This window comes from Salvelinus alpinus, chromosome 2 (genome assembly GCF_045679555.1).
Source record: "Salvelinus alpinus chromosome 2, SLU_Salpinus.1, whole genome shotgun sequence".
Lineage (NCBI taxonomy): Eukaryota > Metazoa > Chordata > Actinopteri > Salmoniformes > Salmonidae > Salvelinus > Salvelinus alpinus.
The window spans coordinates 84,669,835-84,683,600 of record NC_092087.1 but is presented as its reverse complement, the minus strand read 5'-3'; the positions used below and the strand labels follow the sequence as shown (position 1 = coordinate 84,683,600).

The 13,766-nt window shown below is 41.4% G+C and overlaps 1 protein-coding gene and 2 long non-coding RNA genes across 7 annotated transcripts in view; 1 reads left to right on the top strand and 2 right to left on the bottom strand.

Moving 5' to 3' along the window:
- Positions 1–13,766, top strand: part of LOC139544836 (zinc finger protein 271-like) — a 174,335-nt gene that overhangs the window by 53,661 nt on the left and 106,908 nt on the right. The window contains exons 1-3 of one of the 3 annotated variants that reach the window (XM_071352062.1): positions 8,188–8,277; positions 9,370–9,529; positions 10,582–12,223. In XM_071352062.1, the coding sequence (XP_071208163.1) occupies positions 8,239–8,277; positions 9,370–9,529; positions 10,582–11,948 (1,566 nt within the window). In that variant the 5' untranslated portion in view covers positions 8,188–8,238 and the 3' untranslated portion in view covers positions 11,949–12,223. Of the gene's footprint in view, positions 1–481; positions 8,278–9,369; positions 9,542–10,581 lie in introns of those variants that run through there. The other 2 variants (XM_071352053.1, XM_071352045.1) reach the window with 2 other exon arrangements.
- On the bottom strand, positions 4,558–6,685 carry LOC139545354 (uncharacterized). Of its 3 annotated transcripts, none has more exons than XR_011669047.1 (4): positions 6,575–6,685; positions 5,399–5,484; positions 4,988–5,170; positions 4,558–4,820 (listed from the first exon to the last, which is right to left on the bottom strand). It is a non-coding gene; the product is annotated as an uncharacterized lncRNA (long non-coding RNA). The 3 variants fall into 3 exon arrangements; XR_011669046.1 differs by having other exon boundaries at positions 5,094–5,170; XR_011669045.1 differs by having other exon boundaries at positions 4,558–5,170.
- Positions 9,331–9,848, bottom strand: LOC139545374 (uncharacterized). Its single transcript, XR_011669050.1, has 2 exons — positions 9,618–9,848; positions 9,331–9,484 (listed from the first exon to the last, which is right to left on the bottom strand). It is a non-coding gene; the product is annotated as an uncharacterized lncRNA (long non-coding RNA).

Here is a 13,766-nt window from a genome sequence, read left to right as displayed (position 1 = left end):
ACGTTTTATTTTGATTGTCAATTTTCAGTATTTATCAAAGTCCGGTCAGGTAGGTGTTCATGTAAACAGGTTTATTAGGGAAATTGTTCTTTCAAAGCATGTCAATGTTTAAATCAAACTCTTATGCTAATTGATTTCACAATTAATGTATTATTCTGCGCTTGTAACTGTACTGTCTGCTAAATGACTTAAATGTAAATGTAAATGTACTCAATGATGGTAAAACTTGGATAAATTATTGAATTAGTTGGGTAAAACTCTTTCTAGAAGTTACACAGGGTTGACGGAGGGACTTGTAATGGTCACTTTATCAAGTTTTTATTCATATCATTTCATAACAGATTTAAAATGTAATACTGATGTACAATTTCTACTGGAAATATATGAAAGGGACGCAAAATACATTAATTTCATGAAAGGACCCATCTGTTTATGGACCCATATTTGCAAAACGTAACTATTCAATGTCTTTGTTTCACAGGGAACATCCCTAATCGTTGTTCTCTAAGTGGGAGGGGCTTATTATCTGGGGAGCCTCAACAACATCATGATGCTGACAAGAAAGAGAAGAGTCTCTCCAGACCAGAACACCTCAAGAAACACCAGCATAGAGGTATAGGGAAGAAACCTCACCACTGCTGCTCTGACTGTGGGAAGAGTTTTGCTAAACAGGACTTGACAATTCATGAACAAATTCACACCGGAGAGAAACCGTTCCACTGCTCTCAGTGTAGGAAGAGTTTCGCTACATCTAAAACTTTAAAATCTCATCAGAGAATTCATACAGGGGAGAGGCCTTACCCCTGCTTTGATTTTGGGAAATACTTCAAACAATCAGGAACCCAGACTAAACACAAACACACAGGAGAGAAGCCTTATAACTGTGATCAGTGTGGGAAGAGTTTTGATCAATCAGGAGCCCTGACTAGACACCAACGCATACACACAGGAGAGAAGCCTTATAGCTGTGATCAGTGTGGGAAGAGTTTTACTCGAGATTACACCCTGACTGTACACCAGCGCATACACACAGGAGAGAAACCTTATCGCTGTGATCAGTGTGGGAAGAGCTTTAATCACTCAGGAGACCTGACTATACACCAACGCATACACACAGGAGAGAAGCCTTATAGCTGTGATCAGTGTGGGAAGAGTTTCAATCAATTAGGACACCTGACTAGACACCAGCGCATACACACAGGAGAGAAACCTTATAGCTGTGATCAATGTGGGAAGAGCTTCAATCAATCAGGAGACCTAACTGCACACCAGCGCATACACACAGGAGAGAAGCCTTATAGCTGTGATCAGTGTGAAAAGAGCTTCAATCGTTCAGGAAATCTGACTACACACCAACGCATACACACAGGAGAGAAGCCATATGACTGTGATCAGTGTGGGAAGAGTTTCAATCAATTAGGACAACTGATTACACACCAACGCATACACACAGGAGAGAAGCCTTATAGCTGTAATCAGTGTGGGAAGAGCTTCAATCACTCAGGAGTCCTGACTAGACACCAACGCATACACACAGGAGAGAAGCCTTACAGCTGTGATCAGTGTGGGAAGAGCTTCAATCACTCAGGACACCTGACTATACACAAACGCTTACACACAGGAGAGAAGCCTTATAGCTGTAATCAGTGTGGGAAGAGCTTCAGTCAATCAGGAGACCTAACAGCACACCAGCGCATACACACAGGAGAGAGGCCTTATAGCTGTGATCAGTGTGGGAAGAGCTTCAGTCAATCAGTACACCTGACTATACACCAGCGCATACACACAGGAGAGAAGCCTTATAGCTGTGATCAGTGTGAGAAGAGTTTCAGGATGTCAGATCACCTGATGAAACACCAACGCATACACACAGGAGAGAAGCCTTATAGCTGTGATCAGTGTGGGAAGAGCTTCAATCGTTCAGGATACCTGACTACACACCAGCTCACACACACCGGAGAGAAACCTTACTCCTGTCTATGTGGAAATAGCTTTGCTCATTCAGGGTCACTGAAAAAACACCAGAAATCACAAAAATGTTTTCTTTCATCTCCCTCCTCTCTGGCAGCGGTTCCAGATCTCTAAATAAAGTTTCAATAGAAAACATCTTGTAAAGAGTCATCCATTTCCCATTCTCTAACAGTTTACTAAGTCTGATTACCATGGTAACCTGTGTCGCATAATATGCAGCTCTGGATCCATATGTATCAAGTGTCTTGGAGTGGTGTGTTCAGAGCTGTATCTTATTTAATTAATTCCTTTTGTCCTTTAAATAATAATAGAATAATGTTTCAACAATATTAGGTGTGTATTCATGCATTCAGTAGATCAATATATTAAATCCATCTTCTGCTCAACCACATCTGCTTCTCACTTCTTTTATATGTTTTTTATATGGACCAGAGGCCTCTAGAATAAGTTTGCTCCAAAAAGATCTAGACATATTTATTGTAAAACCATTTACCAGGTTTTAGTGCAGCTGATGGACCATACAGAAGAATGCTGCTATAGGAAATGTAGTTGTGGTTCTCATCCTCTGTCTCTCTGGCTTCATGTGGTTCAGGTGAGCATTTTTCTAAAGACTTATCTTTCACTTTATCAGTTTGATTGTTATTCAATGACTGATTCATTAATTTGTGTAAAAAACATGAAGAAAGCCTCCAAATCTGACAAGGGTCACAGCAGGGAATGGACAGGTGAGTTGAGGTCAAAATGTATTTTTTTTCTTTCAGATCTTTTCATCAGTGCTCGATTAATTTTGCCTGGCACAGTGGAACCAATGGAATCGTCCCAAGGTATGTTTATCTGTATTTTCTCCTCTCCAGGGAGACTCAGTCCAGTGTATGACAACATCTCAGGCAGCACAGACGAGCAGGGTGACGTTCACTGTGCCAATGTCCACCTATCTTGCTCCAATAACCAGGAAGTGCCTCTGTACTCCACTGTCCAACCTCCTCAACCCCAGAAAGGGGATGAGGATGTCCAGTACGTTGTTGTGAAATTCAACCGCCCCAGTGCTGCTACTCGGTGAGCAGGTCCAGCTATTACAACATCTCAAGAGAATTTTGAAATGAGATGGTACTTGTGCTTGACATTTTGGAATGCATACAAGACTTGTATGTTATGCAGACCAGCAGTTGATTGGTTTAAATGTATTAACATCTACGTGATTACTTAAAATGAGACCCCAGAAGTGAAGATTGATGATGACATGTTGCGTCTCCTTTCATAACAGACCTCCGGCACAAGAAACTGAGGAACCCTCTGTGCTCGATACCACAGTCAACAAACCCAGAACCAAGAAGACCACAACCAACAACAAGACCTGAATACAAGATGATCTTTGATGCGTCCCAAATGGTACCTTGTTTACTCTAGTGCACTATGTAGGGGATAGGGTGTAATTTTGTTTGCACTCTGAACACCGAAAGACCTGAACACAAGATGACTCTGCCTGGGATTCAATCAAAGTTCCATACTGCACTTGCATTTGAAAGGTAAAGCGATTGTAATCATCAGGGAAATTGTCTTTAAAAGCTGCGTTGTCGGGGGCACAGAAAGAAAGAAGTCTTTATATTATATTGTTACTTTTTATTATTCAAAAGAGGCTTTAATATACACTGCTCAAAAAAATAAAGGGAACACTTAAACAACACAATGTAACTCCAAGTCAATCACACTTCTGTGAAATCAAACTGTCCACTTAGGAAGCAACACTGATTGACAATACATTTCACATGCTGTTGTGCAAATGGAATAGACAAAAGGTGGAAATTATAGGCAATTAGCAAGACACCCCCAATAAAGGAGTGGTTCTGCAGGTGGTGACCACAGACCACTTCTCAGTTCCTATGCTTCCTGGCTGATGTTTTGGTCACTTTTGAATGCTGGCGGTGCTTTCACTCTAGTGGTAACATAAGACGGAGTCTACAACCCACACAAGTGGAGGCCAGAGGCCTGCAAAAATGACCTGCGGCAGGCCACAAATGTGCATGTGTCTGCTCAAACGGTCAGAAACAGACTCCGTGAGGATGGTGTGGCCTGCTGGAGGTCATTTTGCAGGGCTCTGGCAGTGCTCCTCCTTGCACAAAGGCGGAGGTAGCGGTCCTGCTGCTGGGTTGTTGCCCTCCTATGGCCTCCTCCACGTCTCCTGATGTACTGGCCTGTCTCCTGGTAGCGCCTCCATGCTCTGGACACTACGCTGACAGAGACAGCAAACCTTCTTGCCACAGCTCGCATTGATGTGCCATCCTGGATGAGCTGCACTACCTGAGCCACTTGTGTGGGTTGTAGACTCCGTCTCATGCTACCACTAGAGTGAATGCACCGCCAGCATTCAAAAGTGACCAAAACATCAGCCAGGAAGCATAGGAACTGAGAAGTGGTCTGCGGTCACCACCTGCAGAACCACTCCTTTATTGGGGGTGTCTTGCTAATTGCCTATAATTTCCACCTTTTGTCTATTCCATTTGCACAACAGCATGTGAAATTTATTTTCAATCAGTGTTGCTTCCTAAGTGGACAGTTTGATTTCACAGAAGTGTGATTGACTTGGAGTTACATTGTGTTATTTAAGTGTTCCCTTTATTTTTTTGAGCAGTGTAATACATTAAAAACATCGTTGTCTTCATTTCCCTCGACCTGTTTTCTTTTGTCCCAGTCCTTTGTTAATGTAGTCCCACAATTCCTTAGGGGTTTTCTTCTTTAGGTCCTGGATTTCAGTTTTGTAGTAGTTTGTGTGAATGAAAAGTTGGAGGGTTGTTGGTAATGGAGGACATCAGATGCATCCATGTCTGGGTGTTAGGCAGAACCCCTAGGTCCTGGAGAACAGGAGCAGAGAAAAGGGAGCAGGGTAGGAGACAGACGTAAACAAGCAAACACACAGGTTAAATTATTATCAGGTATGTAATAATAGTTATTGAATGATTTAATTTAAAATGTTTGATTAGACATGCAATGTTAATGGCAGACAGAAAAGAAAGGATACACGTCTAATTTTTGATGTCAGTGGGGTTGGTATGATCCCTGGAAAAGAGATGAGTTGTGAGAAACTCCAGGGTGGCGGCATGACCACTGGAGTCAATAATTATTACCTGGTCAAAAACCTCCACATTCTTCTCAGTCCGTGCCTGAAGGTGGTCTTCGAAGGCATTCTGATCTGCTTTGACAACTTCCACATCAGGTGGAGTATCAGTGACAAAGTACATTATACAAAAAACAGCTAGATAAAAACACTAAGTCAATGAAAAAATATATATACTACAGTATATGCAATAACGTTATATACAATTGCATTGTTTACGTCAGTTAACTGCTGCGGATCCCCTCCATATAGCGGGCGCTAGAGTCAATACTCTGGAGGCCTGGACACTGCTGTGTTGTGTGAAATGATAATTACCTTCAGATTGTCCTTCCACCATTCCTGGTACCCGTCAAGGGACTCGCCCGTTGGTCTGTTCATCCAAACGTGTAGTCACCATACATCTACACATTAAATATAAAACTCACTGTACTATCAGTGTCAAATTCGAAAAAACTCAAAATTACTGGACGCCTATGCGAAACAATGCTACTGTGACCTTCCTGGTCCCGTTCCTCAAGTCAGTGAGTCAACCAATGAAGGAGTAATGGATGGATAGTTCATTTATTTCCAAAGCTGCAATCATGGGACACACAGTATGGATAAATGATGAGTAGTCGACGGGATATAAATAGCACTCCTAAAGTAGATGCATTTTCAAGTTAGCTGCCAACTTCAGAGGGAACGTTAGCTTGCATAAAACCCACATGGCAAACTGAGATTCGGCAAATATCAGAGTGGTTTATTTGACGCCAAACCAACAACATTAGTTACTAATAACATAAATTGCGATTTAAAAGGTGGACTTTGTAATGTAATGTCAACTTTATACATTTCTATCCCGGGATCATTCAACGTTCAACTCACCCACAGCAATTCTCCATAGATCTACTGTGGATTACCTAGAATTCCATACCTTTATCACTGAGTGTATTTGACAATTTAAGCACACTGATCCACCAGGAGGTGGCATAATACCCATTTTATGCAGGAATTTAATAACTTAATTACACTGTTACACTACAACCATTACATTAATAATGACATTGACTAAAACCAACTAGGCTAGAGCTAACTACTAAAGCGCTCAACCAAGCTAAATTTGGTTAGCATCAAGCTAGCGAACTGTTAAACGCTATTTTCGTACAAATATTAACACTAACACATTTTTTTGTGACATCACATATTTAAATATATTACCTAAAGTAAACTGAGCCTTTGTTCATAGAAAATAAAACAAATTGGATCTAAAAAGTTGAAGAAGAAAAAAGTACAGCAAGTTTGGACGCCATGTTGATCCCTTCTTATTCATATAAAGTTTAAACCATTAACGTTAGCAGTTTAGCCTAACTCCATTAACTTACAATGGAGAAAATACCAACCCGTTTTTCGCTGTTAAAACTGCCCTCAAACGTCACCAAAATCATGGACTAAGTAATTAACCATGTTACCTCAATATTTTTAAGTCATATTGCATTTTCGCTCATTACATACCTGAATTAATAGGGTAAAATTATGAGACGGTGAAACGTTCGTTTTCAGAACTAGTCAAAGTCTCCATCATGAAGAAGAAATGTTAAATATATCACTAACTCACTTCATTGACGTCACAGCTCCCCTAGCGGCAGTAATTATGTACTTACATTAAATGCAAATGAGAGTCATTCCTGGGAGACAAAATAAACAAAATAAAACATCCAAAATATGACCGTACATATGTGACCGTACAAAAACGACCATATGACCGTACAAAAACGTGACATTAAGCCTTAAAATGGAGTCTCAGGTTGTAGAGAGGTATTTTGATCAGAATTAAAATTGTATTTGATTTTACTAGGCACGTCAGTTAAGAACAAATTCTTATTTACAACGATCCTGGACGACGCTGGGCCAATTGTGCGCCACCCTTTGGGACTCCCAAACACGGCCAGTTGAGATACAGCCTGGAATCAAACCAGGGTCCATAGTAACGCCTCTAGCACTGAGATGTAGTACCTTAGACCGCTGCGCCACTCGGGAGCCCCGAAATACAATCTGCCCAAATATTTAAATGTTCTGTTGAGGAGCTCAGAAAAGTACATCCTCACATGGCGCCGCCCCTCTGGGAATTTGGGGATTAACAACATTTTTGTTTTTGTGTATGATGATGATGGTGGTACTGTATCACAGTTGACAACTCCATTGTGTCCTCCTCCCAGAGTGCTAAGAACCTTGGCGTGATCCTGGACAACACCCTGTCGTTCTCAACTAACATCAAGGCGGTGACCCGTTCCTGTAGGTTCATGCTCTACAACATTCGCAGAGTACGACCCTGCCTCACACAGGAAGCGGCGCAGGTCCTAATCCAGGCAATTGTCATCTCCCGTCTGGATTACTGCAACTCGCTGTTGGCTGGGCTCCCTGCCTGTGCCATTAAACCCCTACAACTCATCCAGAACGCCGCAGCCCGTCTGGTGTTCAACCTTCCCAAGTTCTCTCTTTTCCCGCTCCTCCGCTCTCTCCACTGGCTTCCAGTTGAAGCTCGCATCCGCTACAAGACCATGGTGCTTGCCTACGGAGCTGTGAGGGGAACGGTACCTCCGTACCTTCAGGCTCTGATCAGGCCCTACACCCAAACAAGGGCACTGCGTTCATCCACCTCTGGCCTGCTCGCCTCCCTACCTCTGAGGAAGTACAGTTCCCGCTCAGCCCAGTCAAAACTGTTCGCTGCTCTGGCACCCCAATGGTGGAACAAACTCCCTCACGACGCCAGGTCAGCGGAGTCAATCACCACCTTCCGGAGACACCTGAAACCCCACCTCTTTAAGGAATACCTAGGATAGGATAAAGTAATCCTTCTAACCCCCCCCCCCCCCCCCCCCTTAAAAGATTTAGATGCACTATTGTAAAGTGGTTGTTCCACTGGATATCATAAGGTGAATGCACCAATTTGTAAGTCGCTCTGGATAAGAGCGTCTGCTAAATGACTTAAATGTTAAATGTTAAATGCTGTAGCCCCCCCTCCCGCATTCATTTCCCACAATGGACTTTTTCCCCCCGTTCACTACCCGTCCAGTAGGTGGCGGTAATACGCCAATAGGCGTAGTCTGACATTAAACCTTAAAGAAGAAGAAGACAACAAAGTAGCCTAACTGTACTATTGTAGCCGACCACATTTCATGTCTTACAAAGAAACAATAGCTTCCACAATGGATCGGGTAAGTCTGGTTTTAACAGTATATGCCTGCTGTGCTGTATAAAATGTCTAGGCCTAGTTTTCATCATCTTTGCACCTCCACATTCCTGTTTTCGGTTAAATGTCGTTACAAAATAAAATAAAAGACAGTAAAACTTGTTGAGATTTTTTTTTACTTCAACAAAGTAGCCTATTTAGGAATCTGTGGCTATAACCTAATTATCTCTCCTTCACCACAAAGTGTGCACATGTTAACATTCCTTCACTGATTTCGAACACATTATCCATTATTTGACCAGATGCTCAAGTGGCCGCTCGAACAAAGACAAAAAATATTAAAAAATGTAAGGCAATCGTGAAGAGTCAAGATCACGTGGGACCATAATATGCAATGAGGGCAGATGTGCGTGTTTCCACTAGTTACCACAGCCACAAAGTCAAATGTCTATATCGTGTTTTTATTTATTAGGGTTAGGCATAACGTTAGAAGTGGCGCAGTCTAAGTCACTCCGTGTCAATGCTAGAGGCGTCACTACAGACACCCTGGTTCGAATCCCATAGGGCGGCGCACAATTGGCCCAGCTTCATCCGGGTTTGGCCAGTGTAGGCCGTCATTGTAAATAAGAATTTGTTCTTAACTGACATGCCTAGTTTAAATAAAGGTTAAATAAAAAAGTAGTATGGTTAGGGTTAAAATAAAATCCATTGTAGAAATGGGCGTGGTTTATGACTTCTATGACTAGTGACGACCAGGCACTACTCCCATATAAAGTGTTCTACTTTTATCAATACAGTACACTCATAACAACCTAATCGTTACGAAATTTATATTCGATAAAATAAGTCAGAAACCAGATTCTGGGCCCAGTTATCTCTCTCGCTTCGCCTCTAAATTGCTGTTTGAAATGAAATTACTGGTATGAGATATATGGTGGAAACTAGCCCAAGCTTCCACCAATCCAATGCTCTTAGATTTGTGGGTTGTAGTGAACGATTGAACATTTCAAGGAAAATTAGATTTAAGGGATGCACTCAAATCAATCAGAGGTTTAGACTAAATGAATACAATATTTAGTTTAATTATACACGTTTTAATACTTCTTGCGGCCAACAGGACAACGCTAGCCCGTTCCCCTCCACCCTCCCGGAGTCCCCATGTCAAACGCCTCCCAGTTCCGCTTTACTGCTGGATCTTGTCGACTGCAGGAAAACACCGGGGCAGAGTGGAACTGAGAGAGGAGAAAAGAAGGAAGATGGAGATTTGATTTCATTAAGTAAGAACCATGGTGTGTAGATTAGACTACAGTCTGCTTCTGAAACAATAGCGGAGGTGCATAAAGATGGCGGCCCGCATGTACTTACCACACATTCCTTGTTTTGCTGAGTTCACTGTATTCTACACTGCTCTTTTTTTTTTTTTTACTGTTTTTTGGTATGGTCATTAGCGCAGTAAACATGATCCCAATTTTTGCTTCAAGACGGCGGCGATTTGAAAAATAAAAAAAGTAGATTGTGCTGATATATTGGAACATTGAACCATGTCGCACACCGTAGTTCCAAAACTCAGTAGATGGCGCTAAAACAATGATGTCATATCAGAATTCTGCCATCTCTTTGCACTTTAGTCATTCATTGATTAATGATATATTGATGAAAATATCTGGGTAGTTCCACCCATTTTTAAAAGTAACTTAAAATTAGGTGAAATATATATATTTAACATTGTCATAAAAAGAACATGTTCAATTTCATGAAAAACATGTTTTTCCCATCTCAAGACATTGAATAAAAATATAACTATACTAAGTGCCTATGTGCCAAATAAAGTAACAGGGTTGACAGTAAAATAGTCATAAATCAGCCATCAATTCACTTGTGACGGGGAATCAGCCACCAATTCACTTGTGACGGGGAATGGAAGCTTGTTTTTTACAACAGTTAGTGTCAATTTAATGCAATCCAGAAAATGGAATTGTTTAAAGATTACTAGCATGTCTATGTATGGGTAAATGGGTTGACTTGCTCAGTTTTCCACCACAAAACAGCTTAAGTTGACAATCGAAGTGACGCTGTTAAAAACACCTGTTTTTCTGAGCAATATTTCAAATTATTAGGACACGTCAAGGCCTTCATCAGATTCATAGAGGCATATTTAATCTGCATATGTTCTAGCACGAGCAGCGCAAGTTTCCTTCATGCTTCTCAAAACTAACATGTTTGCTGTGGTAGTACATTTATTTAGATTGCCAATTTTCAGCATTTATCAAAGTTCCATCAGGTAGCCTGATTTCAGATGTCCATGCTATTCAATATCTTTGTTTCACAGGGGACAGCCCTAATCGTTGCTCTCTCAGTGGGAGGGGCTTATCATCTGGGGAGCCTCGACAACATCATGATGCTGACAAGAAAGAGAAGAGTCTCTCCAAATCAGAACACCTCAAGAAACAGAAGCAGAGACGTATAGGGAAGAAACCTCACCACTGCTGCTTTGACTGTGGGAAGAGTTCTGCTAAACAGAGGGAATTGGTCATTTACAAGCAGATTCACACTGGGAGAAAAATGTACCGCTGCTCTCAGTGTGGGAAGAGTTTTGCTGCATCTAAAACCTTACAATCTCAGATAATTCATACAGGGGAGAGGCCTTACCCCTGCTTTGATTGTGGGAAGAGCTTCAGTCAATCAGGAGCCTTGACTACACACCTACGCATACACACAGGAGAGAAGCCTTATAGCTGTGATCAGTGTGGGAAGAGCTTTGCTCTATCCGGAAACCTGAGTACGCACCAGCGTGTACACACAGGAGAGAAGCCTTATAGCTGTGATCAGTGTGGGAAAGGCTTCAATCAATCAGGAAACCTGACTATGCACCAGCGTATACACACAGGAGAGAAGCCTTATAGCTGTGATCAGTGTGGGAAGAGCTTTGCTCTATCCGGAAACCTGACTAGACACCAGCGCATACACACAGGAGAGAAGCCTTATAGCTGTGATCAGTGTGGGAAGAGTTTCAATCAATCAGGAGAACTGACTAGACACCAACGCATACACACAGGAGAGAAGCCTTATAGCTGTGATCAGTGTTGGAAGAGCTTTGCTCTGTCCGAAGACCTGACTAGACACCAGTGCATACACACAGGAGAGAAGCCTTATAGATGTGACCAGTGTGGTAAGAGCTTCATGGATTCAGGTAGTCTGACTAGACACCAGCGCATACACACAGGAGAGAAGCCTTATAGCTGTGATCAGTGTGGTAAGAGCTTCATGGATTCAGGTAGTCTGACTAGACACCAGCGAATACACACAGGAGCAAAGCCTTATAGCTGTGATCAATGTGGGAAGAGTTTTGCTCAATATTCCACTCTGACTGCACACCAACGCATACACACAGGAGAGAAGCCTTATATCTGTGATCAGTGTGGGAAGAGCTTCAATCGTTCAGGAGCCCTGACTACACACCAACGCATACACACTGGAGAGAAGCCTTATAGCTGTGATCAGTGTGGGAAGAGCTTCAATCATTCAGGAGCCCTTACTAGACACCAGCTCACACACACTGGAGAGAAACCTTACTCATGTCTATGTGGAAAGAGCTTTGCTCGTTCAGGGTCACTGAAACAACACCAGAAAGCATCTCCCTCCTCCGGCACCGGTTACAGTTCTCTGAAGATAGTTTCAATAGAAAACATATTGTAAAGAGTCATTCATCTCCCATTCTCTAACAGTTTAAGTCTGATTACCATGGTAACCTGTGTAGCATAAAATGCAGCTCTGGATCCATATGTATCAAGTGTCTTGGAGTAGGAGTGGTGTGTGTGTGTGGTGGGGTGGAGGTGTTCAGAGCTGTATCTTATTTCATTAAATCATATTATCCATTAAATAATTGTGTAATGTAGAATAATGTTTCAACAATACTAGGTGTGTATTCATGTATTCAAAAGATCAATAAATTACATCCATTATCTGCTCAACATCTGCTTATCACATTCATTTTATGTTTTTATTATCTATAATAATAAAACATGTATAAGGAGCATAGGCCTCTTGTATAATTAGTTTGCTCCTAAAAGATGTTCACATATTATTGTAAAACCCTTCACCAGGTTTTAGTGTAGCTGATGGGACATGGAAGTACAGAAGACATAGGACTATTGGTGTGGTCAAATTATGTTCTATTTATTTTAAAGGATTTTAATAGTGATATCTTTCAACTTTCCTTATTGTATTTTAAGTGTGCTCCAGAAAGATGTTCATACAATTTGGTTGTTAGGATGAGGCGTCATCAGTACTTATAGGTCATGTCAACCACAGATCTCACACTTTTCTGTTTTTTCACGACCAGTAACGTCTCCCCTACCAAACTCCTCTCTCTTCACTCTGGAAATACACTTGATAATATTGTTTTGGAAATTCTACACAGGGGTCACTCGAAGTCAAACTTAAATGAATCATTGTTTATTCACAGTTAACTGGAGAGTTTCCAACCAACTCAATGCACCATAGTACACATCGATCGGGAGCTCTGCTGGGGCAGTCCCAGCAGTTGTCCTATATACGGCTAAACTAAAATCTACAGAACATGAATTGGTTCCTGCATGTGACTGGCTGTTATCCCGCAGGCTCAGTTTCCCAAGAAACTGATCAATGTCTCCTATCTTAACATCCAGAACATATTCTGTGTTCTGCCAACTGGTCTGAGGGTCACAGTCACCTGCATGAACCAAAACCGAGTGAGAGAAGAGCGAGCACTCTCTTCAGAAATAAAATTCCAGCCCAATATCCTATACATTACCATTCTACTTATTTTTGGTGAATTGTTACGTGGAACAAATGCTTGCATGAAAATATTGTAAAACATCTGGAATGTGGTTTCATGTTTTCTTGTTTTGTTTTACATTGCTGATTGCATATTCATTTTTAAAATATGTATATATTTTTTTATGTTTAATTGTATTATGTAGAAGAGACCAATATGTTGTTGGTGCCCTATGTCCCAATACTCAATGTTGCAGTCCTGGTCCTGAGAATAGAGACCAGGATATGTTGTTGGCCTGGGTCCCAATACTCAATGTTGTAGTCCTGGTCCTGAGAATAAAACAGGTTTAAAACAACAACAGAGATTCACGTGTCTTACAGTGCTACACATCTGTTATAATAAGTGCTTTTTCCTGCTTAATTGAAGTATCAGGTGTAGTTTTTCACCAGTTATAAAGTGTGTTTGTTGTCTCTCTTTATGTTTCTAGGCTGCAGGGAGGGAGATGCAACAACAGCCTTGAGAACAACTGGACTCAAATAGAACTCTGTTCCAAGTTGCTGTCAGGTAAAAGTAGACGATAGCAGACAAGATTCTTCATGTAGCCTTGAGACTGGAATTCTCTCTCGGCAACCCCCTAATCCTTATTTGAACACTGTGACAACAAAGTAACTGTACTGTAGTTTACACATTTATTGTCTTCGGAATGAACACTGAAAAAACAATAGCTTGGACAAAAAAAACATTACGGTAAAACTTGT